Here is a 24,506-nt window from a genome sequence, read left to right as displayed (position 1 = left end):
TGAATGGATTTCTCATTGAAGAACTCACATGATATATGGTCTCTTTCTCTCTAGCAGCCTGAGCAGCCATTGATACTAGGATTGTATTAACAACCATATCCGCAGGTATCTGGTCCATCAAATGCATCAAACATATATTTATAAATTTTCTCTATGTGGAGACTATGATATTATACAAAAGAAGTCACATATATATAGAAAGATGAACATAGGTACCACATCCGAAACAGCATTAAGATCACCAAGGAAGCATGTGAGTTTGCCTGTACCGTATCCAACAGCTAGACTATCAATTGTCCTATACATCAAAGAGTCATTACTTCACTTCATTGTTGTTAAAAGACTAATAAATTTTCAATCAAACTAATTTTCTTGTTCTACCTGATGCCCTCGGTCCAACCCGGGAATGGTTCTTTGTAGGTGCTTGTAACAATCGAAGGACGGATTATCACGAGCGACATATCTTCCCTATTCGCCCCAACGATCATTTCCCCCATTGCCTTGGTAAACACATATGTGTTTGGCCATCCGTAAACCTTTGCCCTATTTTATATATTGAAGAAATTTAGAATTTTTATTCAACGATGAGGTTATAACTACAACTTTGACATATGAACAATGTAAATAAGGATCACCTTGTATGTCCAAAATCTTTCATGGCTTGTGTGATGGTCTCGTGGGAAGCTCCGGTGGCTTGAAGCTGGCTAAGTTTCTCCTTAACCAGCTTCTTCTCTTGATTGATATCGAGGCCGGTAGCTCCGTTTAACGTCTCACCCATACGGTAAGGTGTTTCTTTGATCAATCCCGGTTTTTCACCACATACGTAAGCTATATATATACATAATAATGTTCTTAGTTATTATATCATTTATCGGATTTGAATTTATTTTTTAAAAATTACTATAAATTAACCGAAAATGAATCTCTAACTTATACTTCACATATGAATTAAGACTATACGATTGTAGACACTAAAAGACATAAATGATAAACGTTAAAAGATTGTCGCAAAAAAAATGAATATGTTTCATTTCCGATTTAATAAATCGTGAATTCTTTGTCAATTTTGTGTATCTTATATACCTGTCGAGACATGTACAAACACTTTAACTTTAGCACATCTCTTGGCAAAGTTTAGGGCATTGGCAGCACCTAATGTGTTGATCCCAAGTGCTACATCATATCTGCGATTGATTAAGATACTTTTGAAGTTAGACACTGTTAAAAAAATTCATATGTGCTTATTTTTAAATCTGAACATAAAATATATGAATGACATAAACCAATCTATATGTTCCTGATCGGATGTTTACTTAAAAAAAAGGTTTTGATTAAAACAATATCTGTGATAAAAATATAAAAATGTTATTTTCAATTATTTGATACTGACTGGATTTGAATTTGAACTCCATATATTATGATAGAGACCATATTTAATAATATCAAAATTGTGAGTAGCTATTAAATTTTCAATAGACTGATAACATATTATATTGATTTCACAATAATATTTAGAATTTCTTACTAAGCGTTTGAAAACCCATTTTAGCTAGTAATTAGAGTCTTGTAATAGTCAAATTTGTATCATAATAATAACAAACAAGTTGAATGTTATAACTTCATAGTTACCTTTCATCGAAATTGGTAGTTGCAGCTAAATTAACAATGGCATCAAATTGCTGGACCATCTCATGTTCCAACTCAGAGTCTAGCTTATTTAGACCCATATCGTCAAGACAAATGTCTCCATTGACAATAGTGACCTTTTCCAAAATATCATTTAGATTTGATCCATATTGTTCCTTCACTACCTTGAACAGGTCCTTTCCCAAAATCTATAGACAACATGTGGAACAATTCATAGGAAAAAAAATATTTTAATTATGGTAAGTTGAATTTAAAATTTGAAATACTATGCCATTAATTAATCAAAATTTGTCTTTATCAATATAATTAATGTATTAGTAAGACAAAAACAATTCTTAAATATATAATTATGATGTAGACTCTGCCTTTGTTTATCAGTTGGACAGTTCTTAAACCCAAATTTATGATAAGTCGAGGTTCTTGGCACTCGATATATAGTTATGGGCCTTGTGGTCTATATAAAAAGAAAAGAAAAAAAAGTATTATTGTAGGAAACATAAATATGTAATTATTATCTATTGCCTCGACTAAGAGGGCAAATTCTTAATTACTATATGGTCCTGTGATGTGTGACTCTTCGATCAATAAGAAAATGATACGAACCTCGTCGTTGAACCTTTCAGAAGCAGATTTTTCCCCTGATGCTCTTAGAAGAAGATACAATTTCCTCACCTTTGGTGCAACCCGTAGTATCTTCTCCACAAAAACTGCATACAAGTTAACATAACAACTATTTATAACTAACAATATCTAATTTTGTAAAATATATATTTATAATGTACACACATAAAATCGGAAATATAAATCTATATTACAAGAGTAACGTAACTCGATCACTACAATGACACATTCGTACGTCCATACATAACAAATACAATGGTCCACAAATACTTGCATGCATGGGATATTCGTATCTTTATATGCTATGTAAATAGGAAGATCTTAAGCGTAAGATTTACCAAAGAAAATATCCTATATAAGCTTTTAATGTCCTTATTATCCATAAATTTTTGCCAGATCAGTTATTTTTGGATCGTAAATGGTATAGTGTACATGTTATAGTCACATTTTAAATGACTCGCAAAAGTTATGTTAAATATACCCCACAACATTTATCTGTGGACAGGTTGATAATGAATACCTACATTGTAGCTAGACCAATCTACTCGTAATTAGCTCATATGATTTATTTTAGAACTATAACATTATAGTTATACTGTACTTACTATTTGAGAGTAGACTTTACTGTGAATACTAACCTGTTCATGGGTTTATAATTACGAGTATTATAAGAACCAACCCATTTTTTTGCATTCAATTTGCTTTATTAAGATTGTATTGTTTTGTCATTTAAAAATGCTTCTGAGAGAATTAGTTTAGAACTAGGGCTTGGATTGATTTATTAAGATTTGCTTTATTTCTAAACTTTTAAACTTGAACTATATATATTTTTAATATTAGAATTCGGGTTTGGCTTCGCAATCTTAAAATTTTTAGAACCTTCAAAAAACCTGATGAATTCACTACTAGTATGATCAATGAATATATTTTTTGAAACACATTATATGAAAATAAAATATTTCCAAGGTACCCATTAATTGCAACTACTAATTAGACACGAAACTTTAAAGCATTCTTGCTAATATATTAAAAAGAAAGAAAGAAAAAAAGAGGGAGAGAGAGATCAGTACTCTTTCCTAAGAACCCGGCAGCTCCGATCACCAAAATAGTTTTGTTGTCAAGATACTGAAGAACACTCACGACCTCCTTCTCAGTCGACATATCGTGTGTGGACAAATCTAGTTAGTACAACAACAAAAATCTCTGTGGAGAGTTCAAGATTTCTAATTGGCTTTATAAAGGCAAACACTACTTGTCCGCACCGACAGTACATTATAACATAAAAGGATGAAAATGTTAACAGCGATGGGTAGTAATGAGTTTCACTCTACAACATCCAAACAAAAAAAGAAAAAAAAAAACAAAATATTATTTGTGGTTGATATGTATATACTTATCAAGAAATCTTAAACGTATAGAAATGATTTCTTGTATTAATACTTAGACGTATACAAAGATTTGTATTTATACTAGAAAGTCTAACCTAAAGGAAACTTAACATATACGATATCGTATTTATACTACATTTTTTAACTTCAAGGGTGACATATAACATTAATAATTTTGATATTCAAACTCTTAGTTACTAATACTATACACCAATAAAACTAAAATGTACAAACGTGTTTTTTTTTTTTTGTGATAGATAATAAATCTAACAAGTACAAACGTTGGGGTTACTAAAATCTTTCCACTTAAAGAAATGGTCGACGTTCAACTACAAAAAATGGGTTATTAAATGCATATTTATTCTTCCTCTTAAAGAACAAATCGACGTTTTGTAGTCATCCACAACTACTTCGTGGTTATACATTATTTTTATAGCTTACTCGTACGTAATTTGTAAGATCTAATCTGCTAAGAAATTAAAAACAAAAACCCTCTCTTCGTATTTTTTTTTTTTTGCGTTAATTAAAAGATTTTTTCATAGTTGGTTATCTAATAGGATAAAAATGAGTTTACAAATTTAAAAATTTGGAGAATAATAATTTACAAGATTGAAATAGACAATCCGCTTTAAAACTGTCTTCGTATATATATATTTAGTCATAACTATCTTAGCAAGCATAGAGAGTGTATTTTACTAATCCTTGTTTACCATTCTATGATAAATAGCTCTAAAATAATATGAATATTTTCAGACATTGGAGCTCAAATAAATAAAAGTAATTAAGACGTGGTACTAGAATATAAAATAAGTTCTTGACTTATGTTACTAGTGATCGATCAGCCATTGAATTAGAGATTCGTTGAAGAAGTAAATAACTATTGTTAAATTAGTAATGCGTAGAGCTAAAAATTAGCAATGCACTTCAAACTTCTAGGTTGGGTTACAAGAGCACTTAGAAAGCTTGGACATGTATGATACAAAGACCATTTGACGTACGATTACATATCATATGCGATAGATGACCATTCAATGATGATGATGATGATGGACTAGTAGATTTATATGGTTGTGGTGTCAAAGATACATGCCAAAACATCGTAGTCGGTGTAATAAAATCTATTGTTCCGGCTTAGCTACATATTACGTGAATGTGTCATTTTTAAACTATTCATCTAAGAAGAGAAAAAGGGTTATCTAAAATACTCATTTACTTAAAGTTACACTATAGGATCAATAGTTTATATATATTTTAATATGTAGTATAATAAATGATTTAATCATTTCGAACGTATATATATATATTACAAAACTGGATCCTAGTAACATAAAACCAAAGAATAATAAGACATTACGACAGATATTTAATAGAAAAGTAGTAGACATTATCATTGATATATAGTTGATAATAAAAGATATATTGTGACATCACGTGTTATTTTCGTCGTAGGTCCTCTTCACGTGTTATTTTCGTCGTAGGTCCTCTTTGATTGCAGTTTCTGTTTTTGTTGTTGTTCAATAATTGATATTATAGCTCTAAATAGTTACAAGATTCTGATATTAACACGTTGTATATTTTCCATTCAGCCAAAACAAAATATCAAACTATTTTACAGAATAAGAGAAGAAAATATTATCATATTTCTTTTTTATTAAAGTTAAACATGATAAAAATGAGAAATAATTTGTTGACTCCAATTATGAACACAGTAGTAGCTCAGCCGTATTGTTTTATTCTACTAAACAAACAAAATTCTAAAATAATGACATTAATATAAATAGAATAGAATATTTTTAACAGTTTTGATTGACATTCTCGATTAATATAGAGATGTAAACTCTCGGTATTGTAATTAGGAATATCATATAATATTTTTTTATCTATATCATGTCATTTTGAAAAAAAATGTACTCCATGAATAACTTTTTTTTTTTTTTTGCATGATTGTCTTTTCAAAAATTGGAAGTTTCAATTTGAATCAATTTTTAGAACTTTGTTTGACATAACTCAATTTTATTGTTTTCACCCAATTCATAAATGTTGGTTAATCTTAATTCATATTCAGTCCATGTCTCATTTCTATCCAGACAAGCAGCTGAATCGTGGATGACATTGCTTAACAATTATGATTGGCGGAAAATTAAATATTTGATTTATAACTTATTTTATATTGACATATAATTTTTTTTTATAGAAATTCCATTAGATGTCATCCTTTTAGTTTTTCTTCCAAAAATACAATAATTTTTTTTTCCAAAAATACCACAAAAATTTTATTTTTTCAAAAAACCATAAACATAAAAAGTTGATTTTTTAAGGTATAAACTTATTATTTTTACTGATTGGGTTGACTTTTTTATATTTATGTCTCGATATAGGTTTTAGGGGTTAGGAATATCTAATGAATGTTGATAGCTAATTTGTGGCAGGAAAACAATATATTCCTCACGAACTTAGTTGCTTTATCGTATTCAAACACAAAACTTTAAGTAGTGATTATAACCACATAAACTTAATTAAAATTTGAATTTTCAACATGAACAATTCAAATCCATCGAATCGATAATCAGCGTTATTACTCCATTAACAAATTTTGACTAGGATGTAGTGTTTGAAGTTTAAACTGCCACGTAATATCATTAAACAACCTTGTTTCAGTCAATTTTGTAAACGAAAAAAAAAAACAAAGACAAAACAACTCTTCTTCTGGATTTGAACCCAAATTCTCCCATACAAATAAAACACATCTAGCCACCTGAGCCAAAGGTAACTTCTATATATTATGTGTAAACGTCTCTTACAGTATATTGAAATGAATAGTATAAGAGTTAACAATACGATAATATTTTCAAAAGTTGTCCAACAAATATTTTTAAAATTCATGAAATATAAACGAAAACATTTAAAATAAATTGTGCACATATAGAAATATATGACATAATGATATTTTGGAAGTTTTCTAATTCGAGAACATGTTTCAAAAGCTCTTTCAAATGATAAGAACGCGCTTACATCATATTCTAAAAATAACTATGGAATTCAAAGAAATGTCACAATATAAATTTATAATTGATGGGTAGTTGAAACGTAACTAGTGTTTTCTTTTTCATTTGTGATGGAAGTTGTTTGCATAATTAAGAGCCTGTTTTGAAGGAAGTTGGTATAGTTGGCAAAGAAATTTATATTTGTTGCATTCCCAACTAGTTGGATGGTGACTTAAACTAAAACAAACATAAAATATCTTATAAATTTCGATTTGTGGTCTTTTTTTACATTCGCATGTTTTTTTAAATTTTCTTCAACAAATATATTTTATTTACCAAATTTTATCGTTTTTTTAATACAGTTTCAAAAACCTATCCAACTATCATATGACCAGCCAAATCATATGACAATCGTTCTTGGGACGACAATTGTTTTTGGGACGAAATAATATAACATTTCGGATTTTCAACAAGAAGAATGTATAGACTTTGATCCAAAACTTCTTATTAGTTATTAAAAAAAAATAACAATAATAATTTCGGAAGTCATTTCCGAAAACATTGTCTTTAATAATTCCCATAACTTTCTAATATGGATATTACATGGTGTCTTGCTCGTTATAAGCAATTTGCATCTGGAGCATACACCAAGCAATGTATATGATATCCAATCTCCCCAAGTCGTCCTCTTTGCCTAGTTTAACTTATTCTTTGGCATCGAATAATATGTTTGTGACACTAATAAAAAGGTGGGAGACAAAAAAAAGCAAACAAACAACTATGTTCTTAACAACAAATCGAAAGAAGTCGACAATGATAATCAAAAATTTTTGATTTTTGTTCACGTTTAAGTTGAAATACAAGACTGATCGGGATCTGAGACCCCGTCACTGAATGCTCGTTGTTTCGTCGCGATACTAGCTACTGAATTATGTGCTTTGAATTGATCGAATCAAACGATGATCAGTCCATCCAAGGACTGATTGATCCAGGCTCGCCAAACACAATCATGAACCTTGTATCTTATGTTCTCTTTCTCATAAACTGAGATACCTGACGAGACACAAGAAGCTTTGGAACTTTGGCCAACATTACATTTCTTTTTCTTGTTTCTTGACATTTGACTAAGACTTTAGTGTATGGTGAGGTTAGAATGGCAAAACTTTAACCAAAAAGAAAAAGAAACAAAAATAGATTGATACAAAATATTGTTAATTTTGAAAGAAAACTAAAACAAAAACCATCTCACTTATAATGGGATATACTAAACAGGGTCACTCTATAGCTAACTTGAGAGACTCAGTCTGTTACGTCTCATCATTTTTCTCTGTTCTCAAATCTTTAACGACGCCTAACTGAGAACCTTTACACAGCTCTCTGAGCTTGATATACAAAAGAAACATTGAGGGAACAAGTTCAAGAACCCGAGTCTTTTGAGTTCTGGTCTTGTCTATCCCGGTCTTCAGAACCTGGTTTCTCACACGCACTTATCTCCAAAGCCGCTGAATTTCCCAGAGAAACTAGTTTGTCATTGTCTGTTGTCATAGGAGTAGTAGCTGTCAAGGCTGGAGGATCAGAGCCTATTTTATCCAATGAAGATGGGACTCCACCACAGTTCATCGTAGGTGTCGAGCCCTTAGGGCCAGGATCTGCTGGTTCTGCATCTTCATATTCAGATAAGAGATCCATAAACTCATTTAGTAGCCGCTGCACTTTTCTGTTTGACGCCATTGCAGGGAGAATATCGTTTCTCAAAAGTTTATGCTTCTTCACCCCCTGGAAAGTAAAGCAAGTCTTGGAGTATTGTGATTTGAAAATTTGTTAGACTTTGATCAAGAGAAAGTATTTACCAGAACATAAGGATCCCAAGACAAGTTTTTGTCTGAAGATGCTGCTTCAGCCATACCAGTTGGAGGTCCAAGAAAGCTCTCGCAGACTTCTCTTAGTCTGGACTCGTCTGCCTCTCTGCAGAACAAGACACAGACTTTAAGTAGGTGGAATATGATAGAGTTGAAAATCACAAATTAAAGTAACCCCATAGAACTTTATTGTCAAGAGAAAGAACGAAACAGAGTCTGAAACTGAGAATATATTTTCTCCTTGGTATAAAATGTTTAAGCCACACAAAGCAAATAAATCTCCAAAGATCCCTCTAGCTGGATGAGTTTCGCAAATGATAGACTTAATCCTTATTACTGAAATGTATTCAAATTCGAACTGAAAGGTTTTATATGAGAAAAGGGCACAGACCTTGCTAGAAACCTCACATAGGCGAGGAGACACTGGCGGTATTCATTAGGAGACTCAAGTGCAAGAGAAGATGCAAGTTGAGTTTCCAAATGTGCACGTGTTTGCATTCCATCATCAGTTATCCTGTAAAATGAAATAAGCTTCTTTCAGGACTTGGAATAGGTGGTCCATCTCAGGGCCAACATTGAAGGAATGGAAGACAAGCCCAACCTGTTCCACCCCGGCTTTCTAGCCATGTACTTTCTGACATCAACCTGCAAACCAGCAAGCTCGCCGCATGGAGCTGAGCCCAAATTCCAGGAGCTACTGAAATTTGAGGCCGGGAAGCAGTCATCAGCCACTCTTAGCCAGCACATTAGACTCGTATCAAAGAGGTATGCATGACGTGTGGCTAGAACTACAAGTGGTGAACCAGATTTGGATAATTTCACAGATATCACTTTGATAGTTCCTGCATAATCGTAACAATGTATCAGCAGAGCTTGTCGCAACACACAAGGTTAAATTCGTTTTAAGATTCCACTAGGTAAGTTTAACAGCCCAAACCAATAACAGCGCTATCTCCTAACTACTATAAGACATAACACATCATTCAAAAACCAAGTTAGTATCTCCACTACTAAGTCACCCACAAGATAAAATTGGTAATACCAGTTTTCATTCTTTTGACTGGATTGCCCATCCAGTCCGTTTCAAAATATAACATTGGGCCTTAAGACATAAGTTTTAGACGATATAGAGCCAGCAATGTATTCAAGTATTGGAGCATACCTTTTACTGTGGAAGATAAATTGACATCAGAAGAGACCAAAGAAGATAGAGAGTCATGGAGAACACATTTTCTATTGAATAGATCCCATACATATAGAGAGCCTTTGCTTGTTACAAGCAACAATTTCCAGCTATCGTCGCAATCAATAAATGTTGCAGCAGACCCCATCATCATTGTAGGCATCGCACGCCTTCCACACTTAGTGTACACCTTCAGAAAGAAAAAAAGAGAGTACACATGTTATCACATATTATTCTGAGAACCACGTGACATTCAGGTTTATATATGTCCCAGAGAAATTCCTTCACCAAGAGTTTAATACACTCAAAGCCTCAGATCCTGAACTACGCATTTCCTAAGAAGATAAGTCCTAACAGAAATATTACAATTGGTGTAAAGTTCAGTGACTCTGATAGAATTAAATAGGTGGAGGAAACATATGTTAGAATATCAACATCAAGAAGGATTGATGCTATCAAATCCAATATAGTAATTGAGGGTGTTTTAATAGGAATGATATCAACGATACCAAATGCCAAAAGCGGAAAGCACCATGAATCATGGCTACTCTATTGACAGAGTTTCTTTGTAAAATATAAAATGGCACACAAAGACTTCAAATCAATGTAGCAAAAATATTATTCTAACCTGGAGGCTTCCGTCTTCGCATCCAACAGCCCAAAAATTTGGATTTCCGGCCAAAACAGTGACTCTCCCCATAATCCGATCAGACCAAAGAGTTTCACCTGATTTTTTGCAAGTAATTTCAGTTTCCTTGACCATAGATGTACTTACTGCACCAACAGTGTCCAAAGCATGCTCCCTTGGAAAAGCTTCTAAGCAAACAGGTGGTGCAGCTTCCCCTTCTTTCCAATCAAATACCCTTATTAGCAGATCTGTGCTAGAAGATTCTTTTATACCTACAGATTGCTCAACATTTAAAACTCCATCTTTACCAGAGGTTCCAGGAACCTTCTCAATCACAAGGCCCTCAGTTATGGTAGCACGAGCTGTAATCCTTGAACGCTCTTTAAGATCAGGATTCCTGCACACTATTTCTTTCACAGATGAATCCCTATTGCCAATCCCCACAGGAAAATCTCCACAATCTCCTGTCCCAGGAGCAGCAGTGATTGCAGGCAGAAAATTATGGGATTGTCCATTAATCGCGATATTATTCTCCTGTTGGGGAATTCCAACAGCTTCAGGAATAATCCTCTTTCTTCCATCAGGCCTTCTATACACTTTTTGATTCACAGGACTGGATACCCTATTTAAGATAGATGCTTTATTTAATGTGTCACCAGTAGTAGCCTCTGCTGTCTTATTCCGATCATCGATTAGCGATTTACGCCTCTTTGCAGTAGTCTCAACATTAGCAGATGGTTTTACTGTCACCTGATTTTGTTGAACATCCGATGCCATCCTCTTACTACCTGTTTGCTTTGTCAAGGCTGTTTCAAGTAATAACTGGGCTGGGGTCTCAACTAAGTTTGCTTGCCGGCCTCTGACATCTCCATATCGACCTTTCTTCAATTCATCGAGTTCAGGATCGGTTAGCCTGACGCCTAATTCTTTTGGGTCAAAGTGAATCATCGCCACTGTTCCATCCAAGGAACATGCGAAAAGTGAATATCCGTCAGGACTCCTGTAATTCCGAAGATAAAATATAAGATTTAAAGTAATAAACTTTCCTCTTCTTTTATGTTTTAGAAGATTAATTGTGGCCCTAGAAAAGAAGTCAAGGATTTATTATACGAAATCTGAATTGACTACATACGAAACCAATATATGGAAAAATAAATGCACTTTTGAGACACAAACAAAACCCCTTTAAGAAGACATAACTGCAAATCATGAAATCACTAGATATGCAGATTTGTGGCCAAAAAAGGGAAAAACTTACCATGATAGATCCACAACACTTTGGCCAAAGAAATGCTTCGCGACGAAAAGAGGACGCGCACTTCCAGTTGTCCATACGGTTATGGTACGGTCTTGACTCCCAATTGCAATAACATTGTATGACTGCAAATCTTTTTCCCCTGACTTTGATGTTCCATTGCTCCACCCAACTCGTTTAGTTTCCTGGGTACCTAAGTGGGTTCTTTTGAACATCGAATTATTGAACTTAACAACAATGATTGGAGCACTGTGACCTAGGAAGTCATATGCTACGGACCATTCCCCTCTTTCTAACACAGGAGCAGAATGCTTCGGCTTCTGAAACCCATGAGTGGTAGTAAGGAAGTGGCCACAAGGGGACCACGCAAGTCGCCTAAAAAATGTGGATCCAAGCTAGAAAATAAAATATATATATTAGCAGATCCTATTAGCAGTAAACGTCCTAAGAGAACAGGGAAGCAATTGTAATAAATTTCAGAAACGGAATCACTATAGAACTCTTTATATAATTTTCTTTTGAGAAAATACAACATAACATAGCAGGAAGCAATAGCAGTAACTTTCAGATAAAAGAGAATCACTAATCAAATTCTTTCTACTATCATTTCTTTTATGTAAATACAAAACAGAATTGCGAGAACAAATATTACATACCGATTTTGCCCAGTGACCATCTGTTTTGTGAGCCATGCCCCAGTCACTTGTTCGCCATATTATCACAGTTTTGTCATCTGATTGGCTAGCAATAAAAGACCCGATTGGATCCCAGGTTACACCTTTAACCAAGCTCAAGTGACCCCTGAGAACAGTAGTGCACATACCAGTGCGCATATTCCATATATGGATTGTGTTGTCCAGACTCCCACTAGCCAGCATAGAATCATCTGGAGACCAATTAAGATCCACCTACTTTAAGGATAGTTAGAAATAAATACCTCAGTTATTACATAACCATAACCATTGAAACTACCACTCAAGATGATAAAGAAAAGCAAAATGGCGTTTACCACATCGGCAGTGTGGCCCCTTAATGTCATTACAGCTTTCCAGTTCTCAACATCGGGGGCTTCTCCACTACCAAACTCAGTGGTGCCTGAACCAGGCTTCCTCTCATGAATTTGAATCACTTGATCATCAGAACCAGATGCCACATACCTACTGTTCTTAGCCCACCTAACACAATTGACTGACCCAAAGTGGTCACGAAGAGTTGCAAGAAGCCTCTCCTTTGTATCTATGTTTTGCAAATCCTTGTCAACAGACTTCATGTTCCATATACGGACCTATATACATATTACAGACTACAATTACTAAAACTACTAAGCACAAATAAGAGAAAGGTTCAGCTATCTATTCACTCACTACAACCATGAAAGCAAAAACAGTTTTGAGTATCCAACAGATTCATCCCTTCATCCCATATCTTAACAGCTTAGAAACCAGTTCCTAACTTCCCCTGTTCCAGTCAATGAATTAAAAGGATAAACAGACCTATGTCACTGACATGGTCCAAATGATACAAAGCCTACAATTTTGATAAAAACAAGAGGAACACAAGCACTGGCATAACAAACCACAGCTTACAACCACAATTCATACTACTGAATAGACAGACATTCTAAAATCTCAAAGAAAGCAGAACTAAATCCAAACAAGAAACAAAGATCCAAGAAACTGCACATGTACATACTAAGCAGTTACAGAACCATCAACATACTCATAAATCAAGTACTTCAACTGGTTGCACCATTGCATTAAACCCCAATTTCAAATTCAATTCAAACAAGCTAAAGATCAACATCAACCAAACTCATCAACATAAGCAATAGAAGAAAAAGAAGAAGAAGAGGAGAAATTAAACACCTTGTGGTCACCACCGCCTGTAGCAAACCTTTCACCATTAGGCTGAACATCAATGGAAAATATCTGTAACCCTTCATGTTTAACCCAAACGGGTTTCTCCGCAATCATCTCTTCTCAATTCAAACTATCAAAAAAATCGAAACTTTAGAAAAACAAAACCCCCATTGAGATCACAAAACCCATTAACAAAGCTCTGAGGAAGTTTACTAAGAACTCAACAGTTCCAAACACGAATTCATAGACGAAACCAAAAACCCAAAAAGCTACGACTAGAGAATGAAGTCAAATCCGAGGTTAATTTTTCCTTCTCTCAACCGGTAAAAATTTTGTCTTTTTTAAAAAAAACCCTAATTTTTCGTGGTTAGAGCAGAGACGAAGTTGAAAAAACCCTAAACCAAATTGGGGATAAATGTAACAGAAGACAAGAGTTTTGTGTTTGTGTATAAAAAAACTTGATATGAGTAAGAGAATAAAAACCCTACCTTTGTGAGAAAAAGAGCTCTTCGACTTCTTTGTAAGATTCTCGATTAATAATAAGTTTTGAATCTTGAAATACAAATTACAATGTTTTGTTTAAGTGTTTAAAAGTCTTTTAATGATGATTAGTGGTAAATGCAATTCCCAATGTAGGTTGTTTTAGCTAAATGACTTGAGTATCTTGTTGCAAATTGGCTTCATTGCTTGATTTAGGTGATTGGTTCACTAAGAAAACGAAACGGACGATGCTCCTTGTGACCATATTGGTGGTGGTTGCATAGTTTGTCCAATCATATAGTCTCATGCTCATAGACAATGCTTGACATTTACTATAATGTGCCATGTTCTCTTATGCATCATTGTTCACGGCCACACATACTTTGAGCATCTAGCTCAGGTGATCTTGGCTGGTCAACAATTTTCTTGAATTCACTACCACGACCATGTAGTCCTCGAGTATCATGATCATATAATTAAGGGCTTTAAGACAATTTTCAGATTTTTTTTCTTTGGGGCTTGTGAGACTTTTTAATACTTGGACCTATTTTAAAAATATTTGGGCCTAATTCAAGTGTGGAAATTTTGAATATTTGGGCCTATTTATTTTTAAGGTTTTTAAATCTAAAACTATTTTAATCTTTTCGGTGTAATTTTAATCTTTTTAAAAAAAATGGACCTCTTTACAAGATTATCTTTTTAGAATTGACTAAAGATTCACACTTCAAACTATCTTGAGTTGGACCTATTTACATCCAAAAAGACCACAATTTCCACCCAAAATAATAAAAGGTTTTTTACCTAAATTATTCAACATTTTTCACCCATTTATTTTGTTATTTTACGTATTAATTATTCATTCAATATTTTTTATAATCGATAAATTTTTTTAAACTGTTAAGTCAAATATATCACAATTAAACATGAATAAAAGCCACATTTTAATCATAAACTAATAAACATATTGATCATGTTAATTTTTATGATTACCTAAAATATCTTTGTCTAAAAACGAGATGAGCTATTAATCAAAACCCAAGATACATTATTTCAATAAACAACTTAAATTACAAAGACAAATTATAGTAAATCCCTAAAATATTCAATCAATGAATTCAAAGAAAACTTGAACTCACAAGTTTCATAGTCTCACCAAGGTCGTTCTACTAATAAAAAGATTATTAACTGTCTGTGGAAGCTCATACGATCTTTTACTACTTCTTTATTTAGAAGATGGTCGAAAGCAAACAAACATCGGAAATGTAATAGCGATGATGTTAGTAAGAAAAAAAAAACAATATTTAGTGTAAAAGATGTGCACATTAAAATTGGATATTCCACCCTTGATGCATGGCTGGCTCCTAGTACTTTTAAACCTAGGGAAAAAAAAATTATATTGTTTATCTACAAACATAATATATAATATTTTATTTTGGAAGACTTTATTTTGAAATTGGCATTTGTAAAGTGAAAAGGGTATGGAGTTAATTAAATTAACTACTACTCTACAGCTATGAATTTATACTTAAAAAAAAACTAATGTTCTCGGTTGATACTGAAGCTTCAGGTTGGATTTGCCTAATTAAGCGAATTGCAATGATAATACCCAAAATGGAGCACTAATTTCTTACACTCTTTCTTACAGTTTTTCTTACCCCACCATTATTTATAAAATCGGCCAAAGCAACACTAAACAGTACTAGACAGATGAAAAATATGAAGATGAGTGAATAGGTATACAAAGTTAGCAAAACTTTACATTTTAAAAATTTTATCAAACATTTCTGTATATCCCTATATTAGTAAAAGAGAAGTACAAAAAGTGCTTTCGGGTCGGGTCAATTTTAAAAAATTACCCAAAATTTGTAATTGGATCTTTTAAAGTTGGATAGATTAATGGGTTTGGATACATACACCGGATACTTTCCAAATCTAATTTTAGTATTGTATTATTTCCATAATTAATTATAGGATTTACTAATATTTCTCTAACTAATTTAATACAATCTATTTAAAAAATATTATTCTTCTTTCACTTTTATTTGATATTATTTTTAATTTATGATATTATACTATATAATATAAATATTTAATAAAAATTTAACTTTTTTTTGCATATGTGCAATTTGAATTTTTCAAAAGGGACATATAATACTCAACTACACTCGATAAAATATTTTGGACAATGGTTTAAAATCATTATAAGTATGACCTATATTAAAACCATTGTTACATGAGCATATTTAAAATTTCAAATAGTTTCAAAATATTATAAATAAAAGGTTCAAATATATAAAACTTTTAGAATTTAAAGTATTGAAATATTTTTTGAAGACATAAATGTAATTTGGAGACATACTTTTTATTGATAAAATATATTATATATCAAACTATGTAAATTTTAGATAATTCACGGGTATTTTGTTGAAATCACAATTATAATGATAAAGCGAGTTACGAATAAAGTTTTTTACGAAATAAATTAAGTTACGGGTTGGACTTTCAAAAAATATATTGTAAATATGTAATTTTACGTATATTCGTACTTTTACTACAAAAATGGTCAAAATGAATAATTTATCGACAAATATTATTTCGTGTTGTTAAATTTTCACCGTGTTTTTAGTTGTATCAAAACTCAGTATATGATTATTTAGTCGCTTTTTTCCTTTATTATTTTATTTAAACTTATTATACAAATATATGACCAAAGCAACACTAAACAGTTCTAGACAGATGAAAATATGAAGATGAGTGAATAGGTATACAAAGTTAGCATTACTTATACATTTTAAATTTTATCAAACATTTCTGTATATTGTCCTTTATTTCTTTGGCCCCCTCGCTCAATCATCCTACAAAGCACCTACGAATATTCCAATGATCCCTTATTCTATTTAAAAGTTCCTAATCAATTCAAACCAATAAGAGAAACCCAAATCTTGACTATATAAAATAAAATAGTACTTATTCAACAGTTTATATATACAATAATGATTCTACTAAATAATTCCAGCTAGATCTACCTTTCCCCCCTAGTCCTAAGTGCTTCACATGTTCTTCTCTTTAATCGTTTCTCTTCTTCACCAGGTCAACAACAGCAATGGAGGATCCTCAAGGAAGGATCAAACTTCGCGATGGTAGATACTTGGCTTACAAGGAAAGAGGTGTCCCTAAAGATGATGCCAAGTTCACCATCGTTCTTGTTCATGGATTTGGTAGCTCCAAAGATATGAACTTCAATGCCTCACAAGTATACACTTATCCTTTATTCTTGACCCTCTTGTTTCAAATATCTTTTTTTTTGTCAAATCTTCAGATCCCAGTCCATTACAAGATCCAAGAAACTGACTTCTTGAGACCACTTATGTTTTTTTTTTTTTTCATCGTAATCTTTAATGTGGAGTGTCTGAAAAAAGTAGGAAAATTAAGTTAGATTTTATTAGAGATCATTGGTTGAAGTTGAAGAGTAATGAGACTTGTTTTAGTTATAATCTCAGGAGCTTGTGAATGAAATTGGGATATACTTTGTGCTATACGATCGAGCTGGTTATGGAGAAAGCGACCCGAATCCGAAACGTTCGTTGAAGAGTGAAGCCTATGATGTTGAAGAACTGGCTGATCGGTTAAAGATTGGATCCAAGTTTTATTTGATTGGAATCTCAATGGGATCATACACTGTTTGGAGTTGTCTTAAACACATTCCACAAAGGTAAAACAAAACTAATATACTGACTCAATAAATTAAATTAACTCATTATAGTGTTTTTTATAAAAGTCAGGATAATAAAGCCAAGACACATGTTGTAAAAAATAGTTCTTTCAAGATTTAGATTGGACAAGATTGTCAGAGAATTAACATGTTCAAAATTCATATTGTGGGATCATTTGGGTTTTAATCTTTCCGACAAAAAGCTCATAACAATATAGCTTTACTCGACTAGCTGTTCAGTTTTGTTCGGTTGAATATAACCTACAATTTTTCTAAGAACCTAAGATTAACCTATAGTAAGAAATTGGTAGAAACATTCTTACAATATTCATAAGAAAATCCTACAATTTTGTATTCGTAGAAAATCTGTCCCTCCAATAAACAAAGTAAATTTTTAAAACAAATATGATATAAATTATTTTTTATCTTCTTATACAAATGATACAATATAAAGTTTATAAACAATTATAATTATAGGCCCAATAAAAAATATGATACAAATTAGTACTTTATAAACAAATTATAAATATCTATTTTGTGTTTAGTTACAAACTTATTTATTGGAAATAATAAATATCTATTTTGTGTTTAGAAGGTTACAAACGAAATAATTACAAATTATTGTTTCCTTCTAATTTCCTACGAAATGAGTTCTCTCGATATATCTACTAATTTCCTACGACGTTTCCTTTCACTTCTCCATTGAAGGCATTTCGTAGGAAAAAATCCTACCAAATTCTCTCCGCGTTGTTTCCTTCCACATTCCTTTCCGTTTCCTTCACCATTTCCTACGAAACTACTTTTTAAAAGAAATTGGTAGGAAATATTCCTTACACTTTCTGACACTATTTCTCGTAGTTAAATGTACTTCCTTTTTCCTACCCTTTTGCGTTTTCGTCATAAATGCGAAGTTATTTCGTAGGATAATTTTCCTACCATTTGTTTTGTAGGAATTTTCGTAGGATATCAACATGTTTTCTTGTAGTGATCATACTAGGCTTAATTTCTCAAATTTATTATGTAAACTTTGCCTTTTAATTATTTAATTCGGCTACCAATCAAGTAGTGAATTTTTAATTAATGTGTGGAAAAAATCATATTAGGGACAAACTTTTTTAGATTTAAATCTATAATCATAAGACTTGATTTTGGAAGTACATTATATTATTTAGACCTTAAGAGTCTTGTAGTTTCTCGAATTCGAACCCATTGATCCACATTATGCTGTTATCAAATAAATTTGATAAAAACAGGAATGCAAAAATTACAAATCCGAAAAAATTATGTGTTTCTTATATATAGTATTCTCAAATTACAATTATGAAATTTTCAAAAATATATGAAACTGAACAGGCTAGCAGGAGTGGCGATGGTGGCTCCGGTAGTGAACTATAGATGGCCGTCGATTCCAAAGAGTCTGATGCCAAAAGACTACAGAAGAGAAGTGGCGAAATGGTCACTTTGGATCGCTAAGTATTTTCCAAGACTTCTACATTGGTTAATGACTCAGAACATGTTCTCTACAACTTCGATGCTAGAGAAAAATCCTGTTTACTTCAATGACCAAGACATTGAAGTCCTCAAGCACACCAAAGGCTTCCCAATGCTCACTAAGGTTAATATTATCCTTTTCTTGAAGCTTTGTTTCACATATTTTACTAATTCTATAAACTATTTTGTCTTACTTTTAGATCATCATCACATATACACCCAATATTATCCATAACTTAATTAAGGAGACCAAATTATCAAAGCAATATGTCAATAAAATAAGAGACTAAATTGTCAAAACAATATATATTACAACCAATAAAATTAGGAGACCAAATTATCAAACATAAATATTTACAATGTTAAATTACAAAGTCTTAACATTAGTTTAGAATTTTATATCTCCAGACGAGGATTGTGCTTAGTCAAATTTACTAATAATATCTTGGATATAATCCACATTTGTACACAGGAGAAGCTACGAGAGCGCGGCGTTTTTGACACGTTGAGAAGCGATTTTTTGGTGGCCTTCGGGGACTGGGACTTTGACCCGGCTGACATACCCGAGCTGTTTCCATATGGACCCAAAAAGAGCTCTTCTTCTGTTCAAATATGGCAAGGTTATGAAGACAAAGTGATGCCGTTTCAGCTGCAAAGATGTTTGTGCCGCCAATTACCATGGATTAGGTATCATGAGGTCCCAAAAGGAGGTCACCTGATTGTGCACTACGATGGAGTTTGCGACGCGATTTTAAAATCACTTCTTTTAGGAGAAGATCTACCAATGTACAGACCAAAAAATGTGATCGTTGAGACAGGGACTAAGTCATGACTTCTAATTTATTTGTCCTTGTTGCTTGATTCATTGATTTTGATTGACAACAATTGAAATTTTATTTGTAAAATATTTGTATTTTTGTCATTTTTATCCACTAAAAGAAAAGGTAATTCATATGGCCATATTTGTCCTAAATTTATCGTCATGACTAATCTTTAATGGATTTTAATATGTTGATTTATGATCTTTTATAATTTTCTGTAATTGTATTTCAAACCTAATACCCAACTTATTTAGAAATTTAATGCTTCTTTTAGACATAAAGTAATAATATTTTTTTTGAATTAGGTCACTTTTGGCTTTACTTGATTTTTTATATATAAAGTAACGGCCGAAGATGAGTAAATCGAGGCTTAATTTGGGGAAAAAGTAATTGCAATTTATGGCGAATACAAGTGAAATATTTAAAAGTATATAACGTATTAGCTGAATTTTTTTTTGCTTTACCTGATTTTTTTTTTGCCTTTCAAGTTTCCCATATAGGAATGTGGAGAAAAAAAATCTTTTGATGGAGTTGATAACTTCCTCTTCAATATGATGTTTCTACAAAGGGCCAAACATGCAAGAGAGCTCCTGGTGAAAGAGGAATAACCAGATGATTAGATGCATATCTCATCCTCTAAAGCTTCTCAAGAAAAAAATTATGTATTATTTGTCTCTATAAAGAATAGTAAGTCAGGGAAAATCTTCTTGTGAATATCTTTCAATCTCTGAACTGTCATGGAGGTCCCCAACCACAACAGTTCAAACTCACTATTTTTAAGGAGTTGGAACTATATTGCAGGAATTAAAGATATGTTAGGTTTGTTTGTAGCAGCATGGGAAGAAGTGCAAGCTCTTCAGGTAGGCCATTCCCCAATTGACTAAGATTTTCCTTTGGAAGGCTTTTGCTTGCTCGGTTGCCTTCCCTTACCTAGATGGGTTGGTCCATAAATTTTCTGTAGAGACCAACAATGAGGTTTCTGTTCTGAGACTTTGCTCCCACTAATCTCAGGGAGGTCTATGGGTTAGGTTTTGATAGAGGCGAACTACATCTTCCTCTCTTAACAACTTTAGCTACTACCTGAGAGGGGAAGACATCATTGAGGGTTATGCCTAGGGGAGTTTGGTTTTCCAGCATGGAGGAGTTCAAATGGAGAAAGATTTGGGGTCGAATCTGTTGCCGCATCAATAATTATCAGGTTAGCCATATGAGACATAAGATTGTTTGCATCCTCTTAGATTACTCCTTACCTTCTTGCTCCACTTTCTGTGGGATCAACACATGTTTTGTATTGGACCGTCACTTCCCTTAACTCACCCATTACTTGATCTTTTGAAGGTATAAATGGAGGAGAGGATACACCTTCTACATAAATGATTATAGTGTTAAAAGGTATGTAATCAAGAGGCTGGTGAGAGTAGAAATATCATTAAAAAGATATTTCTCTGTAGGAGAAGTATGCATGTTCTATAAGAATCAGAGTTCTCTAGATGAGTTTCCTCATGAGATGGAGTTTCTTCTCTCCACTAGAGATTCTACGTACACAAAGTTGGTTCTCTCTTGCTATGGTGACTGTGGGTGGAGAGTTCTTTGCTAAGCAAACTCCGAGGTGGATAACCTGACCTGTGGGATCCTTTTTAGGTACTTCCCATCTATTATAACAATCTCTCACTTCATACAGGGAATTATACTTGTCCTCCTCTTAAATCCAGTTTCCTTTCTAGGTTTGTTGTAACTTCATGGTAAGAAAATTTGCTGACAGTTCTTCCTTGCAAGGGGGAGGTTATTTTAGGAGTTGTGAAGTGTTATGTGGAGTGTTGTAGTTTCTTGAGATTTCCTTTGAACTTCTGCGAGAGGTGGAGTGGCTAGGTCTGGTAAGATATTACTATATTCTTAAAGCTTTTTTGATATATTTCATCAATTCTATAAATTGTTGTCTTACTTTGAGATGGTGAGAAGCGGTTTTTGGTGGCCTTCGGCGACTGGGACTTTGAGCCGGCCGACCTACCTGACTTGTTTCCATCTGGACCCGAAAAGGGCTCTTCTTCTATTCAAATATGGAAAGGTTATGAAGACAGAGTGATGTCGTTTCAGTTGTAAGGATATTTGTGCCACCAACTACCATGTATTAGAAACCATGAGGTCCCTAAAGGTAGTGACTTGATCATACACTACGATAGAGTATGCGAAGCAATTTTAAAATAACTTCTTTTAGGAGAGATCTACCAATGTACAGACAACAAAATGCGATTGTTCAGATAGAGAATAAGTCATGATTTCTAACTTATTCGTCATTGTTTCTTGATTCATTGATTTTTATTACAACAATTGAAATTGTATTTGTAAATTATTTGTATTTTCGTCATTTTTTACCACTACAAGAAAAGGTAATTCATATGGCCATATTTCTCCTAAATTTATCGTCATGACTAATTTTTAATGGATTTTGATATGTTGATATATGATCTTTTATAATTTCCTAGTAAAAAAATCTAGTATATTTACTATTCCAAACCTAATACCCAACTTGTTTAGAAATTCAACGCTTCTCTTAGACGTTACAATAGCTACTTGATTACAATATATTTTGAATTAGGTCACTTTGGCTCTACTTGAATTTTTTTATATATATAAAGTAACGGCCGAAGATGATTAAATCGAGGCTTAATTTTAGGAAAAATCAATTGCAATTTATGGCGAATACAAGTGAAATAATTAAAAGTTTATAACGTATTAGCTGTTTTTTTGGCTTTGTCTAAATTATTTTTGCCTTTTCAGGGTCCCCATATTGGAAGGTGGAGAAAACATTTCTACCTTTTGCTTTTACTCTTATCAATAAAGTTTTTGCAGGATTTGATAATTTCCTCTTCAATATGATGTTTCTAGAAAAAAAGGGCCAAACCTGTAGCTCCTGGTGAAAGAGGAGGAACTAGATGATTAGAGGCATATTTCATCCACTAAAGCCTCTCAAGAAAAACAGTAAGTCAGGGAAAAAATTCTTGTGAATTTATTTAATCTCTAAACTTTTATGGAGTCCCCCAAACCACAACAGTTCCAGCGCACTATTCTTAAGGAGTTGGAACTAGATTGCAGTAACTAAAGGTATTTTATGTTTGTCTGTAGCAGCTTAGGAAGAAGTGTCACTTCTTAAGGTAGACTATTCCCCAATAGACTAAGATTTTCCTTTGGAAGGCTTTTGCTTGCTTGGTCCTGAAGTTGCCTTCCCTTACCTATATGATATTGGTCCATAAATTCTCTTTAGAGACCAACAATGAGGTTTCTTTTTTTTAAAGATTTGGCTCCCACTAATCTCAAGGAGGTCTAGGGGTTAGGTTTTAATATAGGGCGTCTACCTCTTCCTCTCTCAACACATGTTTTGTATTGGACCGTCACTTCCCTTAACTCACCCACTACTTGATCTTTTGAAGGTATAAATGGAGGAGAGGATAAATCTTCTACATAAATGATTATAGTGTTAAAAGGTATGTAATCAGGAGGCTGGTGAGAGTATAAATATCATTAAAAAGGATATTTCTCTCTAGGAGAGGTATGCACGTTCTATAAGAATCAGAGTTCTCTAGATGAGTTGCCTCATGAGATGGAGTTTTTTCCCTCCACTAGAGATTCTACACAAATTTGGTTCTCTCCTTGCTATGGTGACTGTGGGTGGAGATTTCTTTGCTAAGTGAACTCCGAGGTGGATAACCTGACCTGTGAGATCCATTTTAGGTACTTCCCGTCTATTATAACAATCTCTAGCTTCATACAGGGAATTTTACTTATCCTCCTATTAAATCCAGTTTCCTTTCCAGGTTTGTTGTAACTTCATGGGAAGAAAATTTGCTAACAGTTCTTCCTTGCAAGGAGGAGGTTATTTTAGGAGTTGTGAAGTGTTATGTGGAGTGTTGTAGTTTCTTATGATTTCCTTTGAACTTCTGCGAGAGGTGGAGTGGCTAGGTCTGGTAAGATATTACTATATTCTCAAAGTTTTTTTGATATATTTCATTAATTCTATAAGTTGTTGTCTTACTTTGCGATGGTGAGAAGCGGTTTTCTGGTGGCCTTCGGCGACTGGGACTTTGAGCCGGCCGACCTACCTGACTTGTTTCCATCTGGACCCGAAAAGAGCTCTTCTTCTATCCAAATATGGAAAGGTTATGAAGACAAAGTGATGTCGTTTCAGTTGTAAGGATATTTGTGCCACCAACTACCATGTATTAGAAACCATGAGGTCCCTAAAGGTAGTCACTTGATCATACACTACGATAGAGTATGCGAAGCAATTTTAAAATAACTTCTTTTAGGAGAGATCTACCAATGTACAGACAAAAATGCGATCGTTGAGGCAGAGAGTAAGTCATGATTTCTAATTTATTCGTCATTGATTTTAATTACAACAATTGAAATTGTATTTGTAAATTATTTGTATTTTTGTCATTTTTTACTACTACAAGAAAAGGTAATTCATATGGCCATATTTCTCCTAAATTTATCGTCATGACTAATTTTTAATGGATTTTGATATGTTGATATATGATCTTTTATAATTTCCTAGTAAACAAATCTAGTCTATTTACT

The 24,506-nt window shown here is 33.0% G+C and overlaps 3 protein-coding genes and 1 long non-coding RNA gene across 14 annotated transcripts in view; 2 read left to right on the top strand and 2 right to left on the bottom strand.

The window, feature by feature from the left end:
* Positions 1-3,429, bottom strand: part of LOC17885630 (fatty acyl-CoA reductase 3) — a 4,255-nt gene extending 826 nt beyond the window's left edge. Inside the window, exons 1-8 of the mRNA XM_006290412.2 lie at positions 3,339-3,429; positions 2,251-2,354; positions 1,630-1,835; positions 1,084-1,184; positions 636-828; positions 382-543; positions 217-298; positions 1-109 (exon numbers count right to left, since the gene is read on the bottom strand). The exon at positions 1-109 is cut by the window's left edge and continues 182 nt beyond it. Coding sequence (XP_006290474.2) covers positions 1-109; positions 217-298; positions 382-543; positions 636-828; positions 1,084-1,184; positions 1,630-1,835; positions 2,251-2,354; positions 3,339-3,429 — 1,048 coding nt within the window. The remainder of the gene's footprint in view (positions 110-216; positions 299-381; positions 544-635; positions 829-1,083; positions 1,185-1,629; positions 1,836-2,250; positions 2,355-3,338) is intronic.
* Positions 3,430-7,816: 4,387 nt separating this feature from the next.
* Positions 7,817-13,853, bottom strand: LOC17886320 (protein HIRA). The gene is given in 11 exon segments (XM_023782719.1): positions 7,817-8,416; positions 8,491-8,605; positions 8,891-9,013; positions 9,101-9,341; positions 9,471-9,559; positions 9,658-9,872; positions 10,311-11,310; positions 11,569-11,960; positions 12,222-12,473; positions 12,575-12,850; positions 13,431-13,853. Coding segments are annotated over 11 exon segments (3,171 nt in total). The 5' UTR covers positions 13,539-13,853; the 3' UTR covers positions 7,817-8,056.
* A 3,090-nt stretch (positions 13,854-16,943) lies between these two features.
* LOC17885059 lies at positions 16,944-20,038 on the top strand. 2 transcript variants are annotated; one of them, XM_006290307.2, is made up of 4 exons: positions 16,944-17,157; positions 17,405-17,616; positions 18,970-19,231; positions 19,580-20,038. In XM_006290307.2, the coding sequence occupies exons 1-4, from the start codon at positions 17,008-17,010 to the stop codon at positions 19,937-19,939; spliced, it is 984 nt and encodes a 327-aa protein (XP_006290369.1). In that variant the 5' UTR covers positions 16,944-17,007; the 3' UTR covers positions 19,940-20,038. The 2 variants fall into 2 exon arrangements, with proteins under 2 accessions (XP_006290369.1, XP_023638747.1); XM_023782979.1 differs by having other exon boundaries at positions 17,063-17,157; positions 17,393-17,616; positions 19,580-20,036.
* Positions 20,039-20,383: 345 nt separating this feature from the next.
* Positions 20,384-24,416, top strand: LOC111830514. 10 transcript variants are annotated; one of them, XR_002833924.1, is made up of 11 exons: positions 20,385-20,615; positions 20,730-20,788; positions 20,940-21,126; positions 21,267-21,320; positions 21,459-21,569; positions 21,653-22,723; positions 22,815-22,907; positions 23,055-23,080; positions 23,357-23,410; positions 23,550-23,657; positions 23,729-24,416. It is a non-coding gene; the product is annotated as an uncharacterized LOC111830514 (long non-coding RNA). The 10 variants fall into 10 exon arrangements; XR_002833929.1 differs by lacking the exon at positions 23,055-23,080 and having other exon boundaries at positions 20,384-20,615; positions 21,653-21,802; positions 21,888-22,723; positions 23,357-23,657; XR_002833928.1 differs by lacking the exon at positions 23,055-23,080 and having other exon boundaries at positions 20,384-20,615; positions 21,653-21,802; positions 21,877-22,723; positions 23,357-23,657.
* The last annotated feature ends 90 nt before the right edge of the window (positions 24,417-24,506 follow it).

This window comes from Capsella rubella, unplaced genomic scaffold (genome assembly GCF_000375325.1).
Source record: "Capsella rubella cultivar Monte Gargano unplaced genomic scaffold, Caprub1_0 scaffold_5, whole genome shotgun sequence".
NCBI classification, from domain to species: Eukaryota; Viridiplantae; Streptophyta; class Magnoliopsida; order Brassicales; family Brassicaceae; genus Capsella; species Capsella rubella.
The sequence above is the reverse complement of the archived record's forward strand: the minus strand, read 5'-3'. Positions and strand labels throughout refer to the sequence as shown.

Excerpts from the sequence above, each read along its gene's own strand:
- LOC17885059 (XM_006290307.2), top strand. The coding sequence starts at position 17,008 with ATGGAGGATCCTCAAGGAAGGATCAAACTTCGCGATGGTAGATACTTG. Across the intron at positions 17,617-18,969 it reads CTTAAACACATTCCACAAAG|GCTAGCAGGAGTGGCGATGG; the intron begins GTAAAACAAAAC and ends GAAACTGAACAG. Across the intron at positions 19,232-19,579 it reads GCTTCCCAATGCTCACTAAG|GAGAAGCTACGAGAGCGCGG; the intron begins GTTAATATTATC and ends ATTTGTACACAG.